Genomic DNA, 14,410 nt, shown 5'->3' on the forward strand with positions numbered 1-14,410 from the left:
TATGTCCTGGTCTTAACTGAGAAAACTAGCTCTGCTGATTTAAAAGTCCCAAACTTATCTTCCTTTCTCTTGAGGGGAATAACGAAAACCATTATGATGATTGTGAGAGGAGGCCTGCTTCATTTAGCCATGAAGGGCTTTTACGTTCTCCAAGGGTGGGCATCTTGGTCTTGATATCTTCTCAGACAAGGTCCCAAAAGGGGTTATCTGTGCTCAGATTATGTCCTGGTCTTAACTGAGAAAACCAGCTCTGCTCATTTAAGGTCCCAAACTTATCTTCCTTTCTCTTGAGAGGAACAATGAAAACCATTATGATCATTGTGAGAGGAGTTTTGCTCCATTTAGCCATGAAGGGCTTTTAGCTCTCCAAGGGTGGGCAAGTGATCACATTTGGATACAAATCCAAATCTCTGTAATTTATATTTAAGTAATTTTATTATTACAAATACGAAAAGGATATATTTTTAATCTCTCTTTCCAGTTATTGAGGTTTAAGACAAAGGTATCAAATCTAACTTTGTGCTTATGCGCATTCTTAACATGGTTGTGATTATGTTGCTTTGGTAGGTAGACATGATTTGGATATGGTTTACAATGGCTGTTTTGGTAGGTACATATGATTGGGTTCTTGGTCAGTATTGGCTATGAATGAGTGAATATTTATTATCCAAAAGATAGAGAACCCATCACTTGACACTCTAATGAAAAGCAAAGCATATTACTTGTCACTGTAAATTGGTTCTTGCACGACTGAGTTGATCTTTGGTTATGTTCTTACCAAGTGTGGTAAGTTACATTCTGAGTGGATCCTAAGTATGATATCATTGAAAACATGAATTCCAGTAAAATATATTTAAGGGTATATATACCATCCAAAAAGATGTAAAACTTACAATACAATGCAATTGAAATATATATATATATATATATATATATATATCACAGAGTGGGTTTATATATTTGTGTGAGAGGCACAATTTTGTTGTGAAGAAATTTGCACTTTTTGGAGTCACAATATGGCGGGGATACATTAATTAAATATCTGTTAATGCATTACATTATGTCACTATATGTGTAACTCGGTTTATAAAAACCTCAACTTTAAAAACTATGTACTTTTCTTGATCCCCGTTTTAGATATATTATTTCACTTGGTCAAATGTAAAGTGATATTCATTTTAAACTTTGAAGTTTTAAGAGAGCTTCGAACTCATTGTAACGTTTCTTTGTAAAAGACTCTGCTTTACTTACTAGTTTGGATGTGAAAGATGCATGTACATGAGGGTAACGGAATGCTGTAAAGGTTACCTAAATTGCCATTGAGCAGGTAGTGGTGTACAAGTACTTGAGCTCTGAACAGTTTAGGGTTGTTGCTAGTTTTGGGTTGTTACAAGTGGGAACATTGTTTAGTTTTGGCATGCTATTGAAGGGTTCTTGCCATATTGTGTGGATATTGAATGGAGCATTGTTCTAAATGTTTGATAACCTACTCTGTTCCATCAGGATTCTTGTAGTTGCTGTGTATATGTTAATAAGCATGGTATTTTGTTACATCTTTCTTCGTTACACTTTGATGAATAACTATGGTGATGATGTACTTCCCTGTTATGGTTTATGGCATGCTTTTTATGGTCGCACATCACCGTTGATTCTGGTGTAAAGTCAATAGTGAGTGTTTTATACCATAACAATAATAGTTTTCTGATTTGTAGGAAAGCAAGTAACCATTAGTGGTCAAATCACATGTTGGTCATATTCAAATCCATAGTAGAGGCATATGGAGCAGTTGGAACAATTCCAGGGCCTTTAGGCTGAAGCTAACAACAATAAGTGATTGCATAGTTACTTGCTACATCTAGTTATGTGAAATAAAGCTGATATTATCTCAGTGCAAATCAATTGTTTTGGATCATATAATTTGTCCTACATCACAAACAAACTGAGAAAACTACTGGTAATAAATACAAACAAAAAGAAATAAGAAACATAACCTCTCCCTTTAACAGATTTATGTTATTACAGAAGAAACAACAAGTATTTAACTAGCCAAACACTCAATTTTAGAGACAAATTATTAAAACTGTTTGCCATCAACAGATATATGCATTCTCTTCCTTTCTAAGATGATATAATCTCAACAACTATTAATCTTCCTTGAGCCTCCTAGACAATTGAAAGTCCCTATGTGAATTCATCTTCTCCCTCTCTTAAAATGGACTAAGTATTGTCTTATCCCTGCGAAGAAGTTAGTAAGTATCGCAGCCTTGCAATTAAGGTATGTCCTCATAGTTTTGAATTTAAGAACACAGATTGTGGTATTAAGACCCATTATCAGCCTTGGGTTTCTTTAGAAGTTGTATGCCAATAATTTTGATAACGACAAGGAATGATGATTGGTATTGCCATTCTGTCCATGATTTTGATATGATCCAAATTGCAGTGCCTAAGCCTAATTGCATGACAATGAAGATTTTGAGTCTAATTGCAGTAGTCAAATTGTGATTGCAACACTCTCCTTTGCCATGGTGTCTAGAATTCACTAACTATACATATATGAGTGTCAAGGAGAATTAAGTCGACCTGTGCAAGTTCAAGAGTGAAACAACTATAATTGAATGTTTCAATCTCATTCTTTAGATTAGCTCGGAGTCTTTGTCCTAATTTTTTTGAAGACTGGACATGGAAGTTTGCACATTTATCAGTGGTCTAATTACAATAACTTCCACAACAATCATTTCAATCAAGAATGGATCCCTGTGTAATGAACTAGATTCAAATCTGGCATATACTTATGACAATGATAAGATCAGTATTTATGGTTTGGGAATTCGGTCCTTGAAAGTGAGCTCAATTTGAAGAAATAATATGGCACAAGTATGTTAAGAAATGTCAAGTTCTCATGTACAAATCATTGAAGCTTCAAATAATCATTAATGGCATGTCTGTGTAGTCCAATGTGTCGGTAAGTGAAAAGGCAGTGTTGAATGTGTGAATTGCATTAAGCTTACATCTTGATGCAGTTCATCACGGACTGGCATAATCAAGACGATAGCTATAGCTAGGGATTGTCATATACAAGCTTGAAGCATCTGTGAGTGGGAAAGTAACCAATCATCTAGAAGCATTAATTCAGTCTTCTAGCAAAGAAGAAATTTAGTAACACATTGTTCACCAGACAAAGTCTTATAATTATCTTACAACAGTAGGGTTATATGTATACTTGATAGGCATTGTTGATTCTGAGTGAAAAGACAAAGGACATAACAATAATAAGGATATCAGCAGTTGGGCCTTCATCATTTCACTATATCATTATTTTAGGATATATTCATGAAAGAATAGGTAGAGAAGGATAAGGATGTTGCTTGTTGAGTACAAAGGACATAAGCTGTTGACCCTCCTTCAGTTTTGAGAAGAATCTGTGTCATACAATAACTTACCTTACAGAGAGTGGAAGTGTAGGGGATTTAAAAGGGCATGATTTTGACGGCTAAATGTTGTTTCATCTGCGCCAAGAAAAGAAGGAACTACAGAAAATTGAAGTGCAGGATATTAAAAAATGTATGCAGTGCATTCCTAACAACCAGTTTTTCAAAATCTGCCAGGCAATTTTTGCAAATGATTTCCAACTGGCAATGGGAAATTAGATGTATTCTTTGATAGAAATCAAAGGTGGAGGGTCATGCAGAAGCAACTGAAATGAAACCCTGAGTTGGCTCCTCCAATGCGTGCCTGGGAACATGAAACCCTGTTATGGTTTATGGCATGCTTTTTATGGTCGCACATCACCGTTGATTCTGGTGTAAAGTCAATAGTGAGTGTTCTTGATTAGATGATTAGCTATGGCCATTAGCTGAGTTAGACCTGTGGTAACGAGATGGCCAATATTATGGGGCATTATGCTTTAAATTTGTAGTTGTTATTGTTGGTGTCATTCTTGCAAATTCCAAAGCCTTAGTTTTTGGTTCTGGTGCTGGAAACATGGGACACTAGACTCTAGAGCATTTCTTGTGCTTGTAAGAAAGGTGTCCTAGTTGGAAGATTAGTGTGGGTGTGATGAACAAGCGACATGTCAAGAAAAACAAATGTCAAGAAAATGGGGGATTAAGCTTTTTGAAGCAAAATTTATCATTATGATTTTGACAAAGTTTACGGACTCCATATTTTTAATCTTTTAGGCAATTTTGAAAGATGAGCGTTTCTTTACTTGTGTTCTTTATTTATTAACTTTATTTATTAAGATTATGGCATCTTCAAAGGCATCATGGGCATGTAGGGCTTCATTGATATATGCGTACATTGCATCATTCTAGGGCAAACCATGTACCTAAGAAAATTAACTTCATACTAGGTTAGAGTTTGTCATTATTATGCATCAATGTTCCTAGGAGGGTTTCATGGTATGGAATTCTTCATCTCACATTCGATTACGCATCAACTATTTTTGGCCTGTCATCATATAGATATGGATATAGCTAGGGTTTGCATCAGAAATGACTTTTACTTCTTAAATGTTGTGAAAAGCAACAAACCAGATGTAAATAACCTTCTTTTGTTACTTTCATTTATTCCCATGGCATCCATCCAGGTGGAAATCAACACTATTAAAGAGGTAGCATCTGAAACTTGAAATTAAAATTAAATTCATACAAAGCTACAATAATATTCGCTGAACCACTAGTAGGTTAAGAATAATTAGTTCACCTCAAATATAATGTACATAATTGGACACATGAATTCAGTTATAACATGATTGGACATCTAAGGTGAATGATATTACAAAACCAAAAAAATGTACATTAACGAGTACTTTACTGAAAGAACCACGGTATGAGAATCCCAAGAAAAATGACAACCATGGTGTATACACATAGTCGAGACCTATATTGATGCTTATCAATGTTTGCCAGTGGAATGAACGATGATCCTGAATCATCTCTAGCACCTGCATCTACACTTGAGATTGCTCCAACCATTAGATCAGTGGAGATTTTATGGATCTCTGCAACGTGCTTTATCGAAAAAGAATTAAATCGAGCACTCCAGATTTTTGCCTCTCTGTAGAGGGGCTTCAAATTGTCTACGTGAACATTGTAGATGCCTTCCATGTGATTACAGATTAAATCTGAGTTTGTCAGCACTGTTATGTTATTCACCCCATTGTGTTTTGCCTCTTTTAAACCTGCAACAAGTGTAATGTAGTATGCTTCGTTATTGGTTGTCTTTCCCTGCACTTCCCATATTCTATAAATCACATGATTTTTTGCCCCATTGTGAAGGACAATTTTTAAAGATGCTGGACCCGGATTGGGGCGGCATGATACTTCAATGCACAGTGTCCACTTTTCCACCATTCCGTGGGCTTAGAAGCACTGCATAGTGACAACAACAAAATAGATTCATGTTAGAATACTTTAACATGACAAAATATCCTGATTGAAATTGATTATTTTTATGCTACCTCAAGTCTGAATGCACATCCTTGAAAAATAACAGAAAATCAAATATCAGTGTTAAGACTTTGGGCATATAGAACAAACTTTAACTCGAATGTGTTTAATTTTATATATGGATGGAGAAATCCTATGGGGCAGGAACTTGTCACTTTGTATGTTGGGATGAATGCATGTTAAATGTAGAAATGCCAGTATTCTTCACATAATGTAAAAGCAAGGAAGGTTTCTTAATGACCAAAGCCTGCATATATCAAAATATTTAAGATTCAAAAGATGCAGTTTGCAAACTCTTAATGATGTAAACTTTCAACAGCCAACCAGCGAGATGCATGACATGAACACAATAATCATGAAGTTACATTTTAGCCCCGAGCTTCACCAGCTCAAAATAAAAGTCAAAATCAACTAATTAAACTAAAGTGACATATCACAGCTCCTGGAAATGGCATATAGAAACAGGTTTCCATAGAACAAGGATCCGACAAGGTGGGACAACTTGTATATTTCTTGATATATATTTGTTCAGTAGTGAAATATAAGATACATCATCTAAAATATAAGCATAGTCACGAGGTTAACCTATTTTTATTGAAAAGGATCGAAGTTTGGTGAGTTTTAAGGTCTTGTGATTATATTTGCCATTTGAGGGTTGGACCTTGTTTTGCAAATTTGTCAGTACGTGACCTAAGGAATGTAATCTGAACTTGTTATATGCCAGATTTGGCCACAGAATGTTATAAGCCAAGGTCCAGGTTATGCCAGTACTCGCAAAAATTGTATAACCTCCTGGACAGAGATGACAAGTAGACATTTCACAAGATTCAAGCAGGGTGAACCTTAATGACAAATTTTATCATATTTTTCTGCAGTGGTGATGTTTTTTCTGGTTTTCATTGTTGTTGAATTTGAATATGAACACGAATGAGGTGACTTAGTTTAAAAGAGAGGTTGGGTGCCCAATCCTCAGTTATGCAACGATATGAATCTGACAACAGCTTTAAATTTAAGGAGCTTGGTATGGATGCCATGGAGTTTCATCTGCAAATAGTCTCTCTAGTTTATAACAAGATAAATATGATAATTTTATCAATGTCCAACGTATGACCAGAAAATTAGGTCATTGGTTCTCAAAAGTACATCCAGAGTAAGCACAAGAGAGTGGGAGTGCGAAGGAATCTCCTAATGCTATTCTATCAAAAGCAGAAAACATGAAACAGGAAAAGGGCTAAGTAACTAGCCAGCAAGAGTACAAATTAACTGCAGAAGCAAAAACCATGACAAGTATGAAGAGCGGATGTGAAGGTGTGCTCAAACTGGAAACAGGGGTCCAATCAAGGGAGAGAAAAGAAAAACAAGTGTAACCCTTGTTTGATAGTGTCAGTCTTGAAGGCACATGTCAAGTTTGTTTCATGAGAGTGATGCATCCAAATGTTTTTAGTCTCTACACGGCCTTTAGCTTCTAGTGATACACAGTATCTGCTAGAAAGGTAGCCTGGGGGACTATAGCCTTATTGCTCCTCATTATTCACAGTGTTGGTTTTTACTGATATAATGGTTTCAGTTCTCATAAGATTGATCAAGTTCACAATCTGCTAAGCCATAAAACATGATAGATTTGACAAGATCATTGAATAGAAGCAGGGTTTGAAGCATAGTTACTGGACTCATGGGTAAAACCTAACTCAGTGCCCAAAGGGCCAAATGAGCCAATTTAAATTGCCAGCGACTCTGTCATAAAAGAAACTGTCAAAGCATTAAAAGTTTTGCTGTTTTAATGTCTAGATAGATTTCGAGCTCTGAGCAACTCTGTTATGAAATAAACGGTGAAATAATTAAAAATCTGCTCGGTTAAATCAATAATGAAATACAGTGTCAAATCTTTAAAATTTCTACCAGTGAGCAGCTCTGTTTTGAAATACACTCAATTCTTCAAAAGTTCTGCGAGTAGCAGGTTAGTTATGAAGTAAACTGTCGAAGTTTTAAAATGTCCACGAGTCCGTATCGTTTATGCCAATGAACAGGTCCGTTATGAAATATATTGTATACCTTTAAAATTTATGTGAATGAACAACTCGGTTATGGGATTTTTTGGTTCCTTTTAATTTTCATGAGATGGAATGTCTTGGGAGAAAAGATTTACTAGGATTATGGGATTTTTTGGTTCCTTTTAATTTTCATGAGATGGAATGTCTTGGGAGAAAAGATTTACTAGGAATGTACCAGGAGCCCGGGAATCTCTTGGGGAAGCAGATTCCTCGGTTGAACAGAGCTTCGTCCAGGCGGGTTGCAGAGCTTCGTCCAGGCGGTGTTGCAGAGTATTTTCGAACGGGAAACGAATGTGTTTTGGCGCGAGGTCGTTTTGGAGTCAATAGCGTTTTGGGCCCGGGCTCGCGGTTGGTGGGTCCCGCATTTGTTTGCCGGAAAGGCTGGCCGCCGGAGTTACATGGATGCGCCCCCATGACATACATAGATGGCCAGCGTACATAGGGGCATTTAATATCCAATGTATGGCTGGTTAGCTCTTGCTCAATGCCACAATTTTTCTTAAAAAATGAAATTCTCATCGGGTAAAAAAAAATTCAAGAAATCCAATAATCAATGTTTAAGTTGTTTTTGTTTTTAATGGTGAAAATAGAAATAGATTCAATATCATCCAAAACCCATGAACATCCAAAATCTTGAAACTTAAAACTATAACAAAATTTCCACAAAAATTCTAAAACCCTACTAAATTTTTTAAAAATCCTGCAGTGAAATTATGTTCTGCTAAAATTAATATATACCATTACCTTTGCCTTCAAGAGATCGAGAGTAAACCATGGTTATACATATATTGTATTATTTATCCAACAATACCACAGAAAAATAAATTGCAATCTCATCTAATTCAATCTGATAAAAATCCAAATAGTGTGAAGGCACATGGGCGGTATATCCAGGATTGGGCAGACGAAAACCTTTCCCAGACCACCTTTTATATGCTTATGGTCATCTTTTTCGCAATGAATGATTATCCACTTTGCCACTTTGGATTTGGTGACGGGGCAGCCATGGAGGGTAGCTCCCGGGCTGCGGTATTGTGGTGGTTTGGCCGCTTAAAGCTGCATAAAATCACTGACAGCACCCATTCCGCCGCAATAACTGACGGATAACCCGGTTAGATGTGAACGACCAACAATGACCAAGCTGGTTCTGGATAACACTGGTATCCGTACCAACTTGAGCAGAAGCTGGCGGGTAATTTGAGAAATCACTACGTGTTACAATGGCTCTACGGCATACCGCCAAGCTTGTTGACTATATCAGTGTTGTTAAACATTTTACTTTAGATGAAAGCTCTAAAAAATATCAATGAACATTTTACTTTAGATAAAAGTTCAAATCTTTTAAGCATGAAAAATATCAAACCAGGAAAGACGCCTCAGATTGGCTCCATAATTACAGAGCCGGAATAGGATTTCAATTTGATTTGGTGAAATGAAACCACTCTCCCTGAATTGACCTTCGATTATAAAAGCGAGAGCAGTTAATTTGAGTAGTTGTTCCCCAGGAAAATAGCTTGTTATTTTCACGTACATAAAATTATTTCGAACCTTGAATCGCTTTCATTCCAACACGTTGGACAGTGCTTCTACAGGGCTCCAGGGGTACGATAAATGCAGGAGGTGGTGAAAACGTCGTTTGTGTACTTACTTTGGTTTGAATTGGGTGAAATAATATTTTGTGTCTTATATTACTGTTGGTTTGTTATTTAAAATGTATTTTTAATATATAAATAGATTTAATTTTCTGAAAAGCTTTTAAAATAGATTTTTTTTTGAAATTAGGTGAAATAGTTTTATTTTGTTACATCGTATTTTTTTATTATTTAAAATGTGTTTTTAATATATAAATAGATTTAATTTTCTTAAAAAATTCTTAAAGCACTAAGATTATATAAAGTTTACAGTTCAAATTTGTGAGTCTAACTTACCTGTATTGAATTTAGGATAAATTTGACCAGAACAACTTTAAAGTGTAAAACAGTGAGACTACTCCATAAAAAAAACAAAATGAAAAAATCAACTCACTGAAATTCAATTGCAACATTAGACATAGATGCAATTTTTTTTTTTTTTTTTCAAAATAACATTAAAATTAAAAAAGTTATAATTTTAAATTATGTAATCTTTAGAACACATTTAATCTCTTTTTAAATTTAAAGATAAAATTTAAACAACAGAACACAACATAAGAAACATCTCTTCCCAACTCAAACTTTGTGATTGCATCTAGGGAGTTTAGAAAAACTGTGATTACAATGAAATGAAATGAAATTATTATTCAAATTAACGATGAGTTGACCCAACCTTCTAACAGTGCCCTCATTGAAAAGACAATGAGGATGTTAACATACTCTTGTAACTGTCTCTGATGTCTCTAAAAGCATCACTTTCCAACATGAAATGCTTTTGCGATTCCACTGCCCCAAAAGTGCAAAAAGTACACACTAGTTTTTCCCAAGATTTTTAGGTCTTTTCCACCGACATGTTTCGCATAGTAGTTGATGTGAGTTAGTTCTTAATTGAGCAATAAGAATCTTTGCTCTCCATGGAATGCTAGCTCCAATGTATTCTTTTGTTGGAGATCACAAGTGGGGTTTAATTCTTGAACATAATACTTCTTTCTACCCAACTCTTTTCCCCATATAACCTTATTAAACTTCTCCATGACAAAACACTTTAAATCATTGCTATTTGTGGGACATGCATTGAGGTAAATATTCTATTTTTGCATCCATTTGCTATTTTGTCTCATCCATGATTTCTTTCTTTAATGCATTCCTTCATTGAAGACAACTTCCATCTACCTTCCACCTTCGCTCAATTCTTTGTAGGTACCTTATGAGACGCACCATAGCAATTGCAGTCAATCATCTACCTTCTCCCATTTACTCAATTCTTTGTAGGTACCTTATGAGACGCACCATAGCAATTGCTTCGATGGGAGTTCATGTTTCACTCAACATTATCTCATAAGAAACCAAACTTTTTATCTTAAACTTGCTCATGATCAAATGTTTTTGGATTTTCTCAATTTGCTCAGATTTTGAGATAGGTAGCATTTCACACCCACATAATATCACTGGACAAACTAGAAGCCCAAAAGCACTTTAATTGTTTCCAATCCCATAACTCTGCCTCTCTACATCTGTTTTGAAGACCATATAATGTTTTCCACCCTCCTAAAATTCTCTTCTTTGTGCAATCCTCCTAATTAAGCTTCTTGTTGAAATCAATCCTGAGATACTTGTATTCATTTACTTCTTCAAGAATGTTGCCTTCAAAGAAGAACATATGTGGCTCTCCTTCTTTTTATTTGAGAAAATCATTATTTTGGTCTTTTCAGTATTGACTTGCATCTCCATTGCTTTACAAAAATGCTCAAAGGAATATAGGTGCATCTGCAATCCCTAGATTGATTTAGCAATCGATATAAAAGAAGCTTTATCACAAACTCCCCCAACCAAACACCATCCCAACCTTCTCAATAATGCTTCTCAACAGTTCATAACATTGTACCTCCAAATAAATTAATAAAATCAAAATGCATTCTACTGCAAAGTGAATAAATATAATAAATATTTACCCTGAATAAAAAAAATACATTCATATTGTTTTATCATTTATCTAAATTGTTTTGCAATGTCTGTAATTGATGGTGGTTTATTATTACATGTGCAAAGTTTATACTTTTTATGTTTTTATTGAAGAACACGCATATATAATAATATGATAGGTTAATTATTAATATTTTTTAGTATTAGTTGAATCCTTCTGTTACTTTTAATTTTATATTAATAAAATAAAGTTGATATTTATTATAATCCAAGTAAGTAAATGAGATCGTCACCTCCTTAATAAATAAAAGAAAATTGAAATTGACTGAATTTTTTCTTTAATTTCGTTTTTAACTCCTTTGAATGTTCACTTTTCGAGACATGCTCTCGCTATTTGTGTTACAGGTCGGTGCTCAATTTCGTGCAGATCTCTGTACTTGTATTTTATGTTCTCATCATTTGCAATCTTAAATAGTTGTGGACATTTTGTTATTTATCCAATAATATCCCGGCAATAGTTGTGGACATTTTGTTATTTATCCAATAATATCCAGGCAGCACCAGAGTACTTCAACAATTCTATGTGCCTCAGCAACACCATTTCTTTTGAATACAGCAATGATGGCCAGACTCCGACTCTGCCACATGCCCTGGGGCATATCTAGGGTTTTTAGTCCAAGTTCAACTCTACCCCTCGCATCAGCCACCAACCATTATATTTTATTTTCTGTATGCAACCAATTATATAAAGAAATTGAATTTTGAATCTGTATCAGCCACCAACCATTATATCAATTATATAATACATTGCAACAAGTTTTGTAGTTTACAGTAATCCTTTACTTTATGAAATACTGTAATACTTTACAACAAGGCTGTTGCCATTAAATCAAAGCAGAATCGCCATATTGCCATTAAATCAAAGCAGATTCGCCATATTGATGCAAACCACATTCAAACATGCAGAGATTCACAATCCCACTTCAATGCTCAATGATTTTGGAACTGAAGAAATTTTCTAAATTATCAAAGCTGAATCTGTGGCCGACATGCATTTGAACACCAACTTACGAATTATACGTTATAAATCTAGATGATTAACTTTTGATGATATCTGCAGGTGGAATGAAGGAATCCATTGAAAGACCCGGGACATTGAACACAACGTCGTCGATGGTCCAGCTTTCCTCCATGGTAGTCTTAGTATGGCTCATTGGGACCTCCCCAAATCTGAACAGGGTGACCACTGACCGGCCTGCATGAGCTATCATAACACCATCCACACACCTGTAATCTTCTATGCTCGTTTCTATCGTGGTTTCCCAGTACACAGCATCAGAGCCGGCTGTTTGAATGCGAGTAAGATGGGAGTCCTCCATGAACACGAGCAGACCGGTCCTCTGCCCAAAATAACCGAAGAATACGTGTTTAATGATCTCCGCGGGGCCGTCGCTTCGGTTGGCCAATGTCGAGGGATTGGCAGCCAACTTCAGGATGAAGCAGTCTTCGTCTCCGATTCTCTTCTCGCCCACGCACCGGGCACTTGCGAACATGCTGGCAATCGACTTCGGATCCAATCCCTGAACACGGAAAATTGATAAAATAAAGAAAATATCATGCCATTGTTGAAAATGGAAATTCAAGATTAACAAGGCTGAGAATGCCAAAATTTTCTTAGTAGTTATCATTATAATTTTTAGATATTTATACCTTAATTTTACTTTTAAATTTTTATTTTCACAACACTAACAATTCCACACTAATTCCATACTAGATTATACCCCAATACGCTTAATTATTTATTTTTTATTTATTAAGAAAAAATCAAATCTTAATTTTCACCTGCAAAATTTTTTCCGCTTAAAATTTAATTAAACGACACTACCTGCAAGGCTCGACGGAGAGGCCTAACGGGGCCTTTAGCAGCGTGTGAGCCGAGCCACGGTATGTGGCGCCACACAATCTTCCCGTCGCTGCCCGCACAAACCTTGCTGCCCCCGACCACCATCTCCACGGACCACATGTGCGGCATCATCTGCCAGAGCACAAAACACCCCGATTCCGCGGCCTTGAATGAAGAATTCCTCTTCGTCACTTTGCTCGCGGTCTCACATTCAGTGGCAACCATTTTCACTGTCCCCATAACATACGAACTCTTTATCACATTCTGTAGTTTCGCGCAACCCGTCGCTGCAATGTATTGATGAACAATGTACTGAGCGGAGGACGATTCCTGCACAGAAATTCATCAAGATTAACAAAATCCACCATTCTTGAATGGAACTTTGAATTTATGAGATCAGTATTCTACATACTATTGACAAATCATGGCCGGAGAGGCGGGGCAGGGAATCGTTGGTGACTCCGACGGGAGCCAGCGGGCAGCCAAGAACGCCGAGCAAAAGTCTGAGATCGGATCTCTTGTAACCCAGCAATGAAATTGGGCTTCTTTCCAGCTGCCCTTTAACCCAACCCCTAACCATATTCCACGAGTTTTCTTTTTTATGGGTCTGTTCCTCGTATGACTCCGGACTGGGACCTTCGATTAATGGAGCCAAGGCCACCCGTTGCCCCTTTCTCGGACTCATGTCGCTTTGCAATTTCGAAGATCGGAACATAAGCTGTAAATTCAGAGGAATCTCCATTCTTGAGAATTCTCAATCAAAATGCAATGATTAGCGGAGCAGGATTCGCACCGAGTTGTGAGCGCACTGAGCGGCCATCGGCCATGATTAGAAGACGTCGCCAAGCTCTTTGACTGCAATGTAAGAGGAATTGCACGTGCCCGCGGTTTACTTCTCGGCTTCACTGGACAGACCCTCGAAGAGTACAGCGCCGTTTGCTGCAGATATCATCCGATACAAACAGGGGAAATAAAAACCCCCAAAAGTTGCGGACTGGCCACGACGGCGAGGGACCGGCGGCACCAAACCAGACCAACCAGACCAAACGCCTAGACTTAACCAAAAATCAATCCCGACTTCCGTCACCATCGTTTTAAGGTCGCTCTCCCTTCCAGACGCGGCTTCCGCAAGTTTCTCTGCAGCGTTACGGAGTCAAGCGACGACGGCGGCACGTGTTGCAGAAATGTCGAGTTCCCGTCAAGTCTTTGGAAGACTAATGCCGTCGATGGCGGAGCGTAAACGACGGGAACGTGTAAGCAACAGTTCCGTTTCCGCGTCAGACGGTAGACAGGCCTTTTTACAGTGAGTTAACGCTGACGGCGACTGGGTCGAACCCCGCCCCAACTATAAAACTAATTGCTCTAGTACTGAACGCTGTCCTGTCCATTTAGTTAGATTAGTTGCGGAGTTGGGAAGTGGAAGCCTTTTTCGTCCCGTAAAATCTGCATTTC

At 36.9% G+C, this 14,410-nt stretch overlaps 1 protein-coding gene across 1 annotated transcript; it reads right to left on the reverse strand.

The window, feature by feature from the left end:
* Nucleotides 1-11,809: 11,809 nt before the first annotated feature.
* Nucleotides 11,810-14,023, reverse strand: LOC149187615 (uncharacterized). Its single transcript, XM_089412856.1, has 3 exons — nucleotides 13,371-14,023; nucleotides 12,941-13,288; nucleotides 11,810-12,635 (listed from the first exon to the last, which is right to left on the reverse strand). The coding sequence occupies exons 1-3, from the start codon at nucleotides 13,698-13,700 to the stop codon at nucleotides 12,153-12,155; spliced, it is 1,161 nt and encodes a 386-aa protein (XP_089268982.1). The 5' UTR covers nucleotides 13,701-14,023; the 3' UTR covers nucleotides 11,810-12,152.
* Between the last annotated feature and the right edge of the window lie 387 nt (nucleotides 14,024-14,410).

This window comes from Pinus tabuliformis, chromosome 3_1 (genome assembly GCF_031772625.1).
Source record: "Pinus tabuliformis cultivar Carrire ecotype Pingquan chromosome 3_1, CPIR1, whole genome shotgun sequence".
Classification (NCBI taxonomy): Eukaryota; Viridiplantae; Streptophyta; class Pinopsida; order Pinales; family Pinaceae; genus Pinus; species Pinus tabuliformis.

Excerpts from the sequence above, each read along its gene's own strand:
- LOC149187615 (XM_089412856.1), bottom strand. The coding sequence starts at position 13,700 with ATGGAGATTCCTCTGAATTTACAGCTTATGTTCCGATCTTCGAAATTG. Across the intron at positions 13,289-13,370 it reads CCGGCCATGATTTGTCAATA|GAATCGTCCTCCGCTCAGTA; the intron begins GTATGTAGAATA and ends ATTTCTGTGCAG. Across the intron at positions 12,636-12,940 it reads CTCTCCGTCGAGCCTTGCAG|GGATTGGATCCGAAGTCGAT; the intron begins GTAGTGTCGTTT and ends TTCCGTGTTCAG.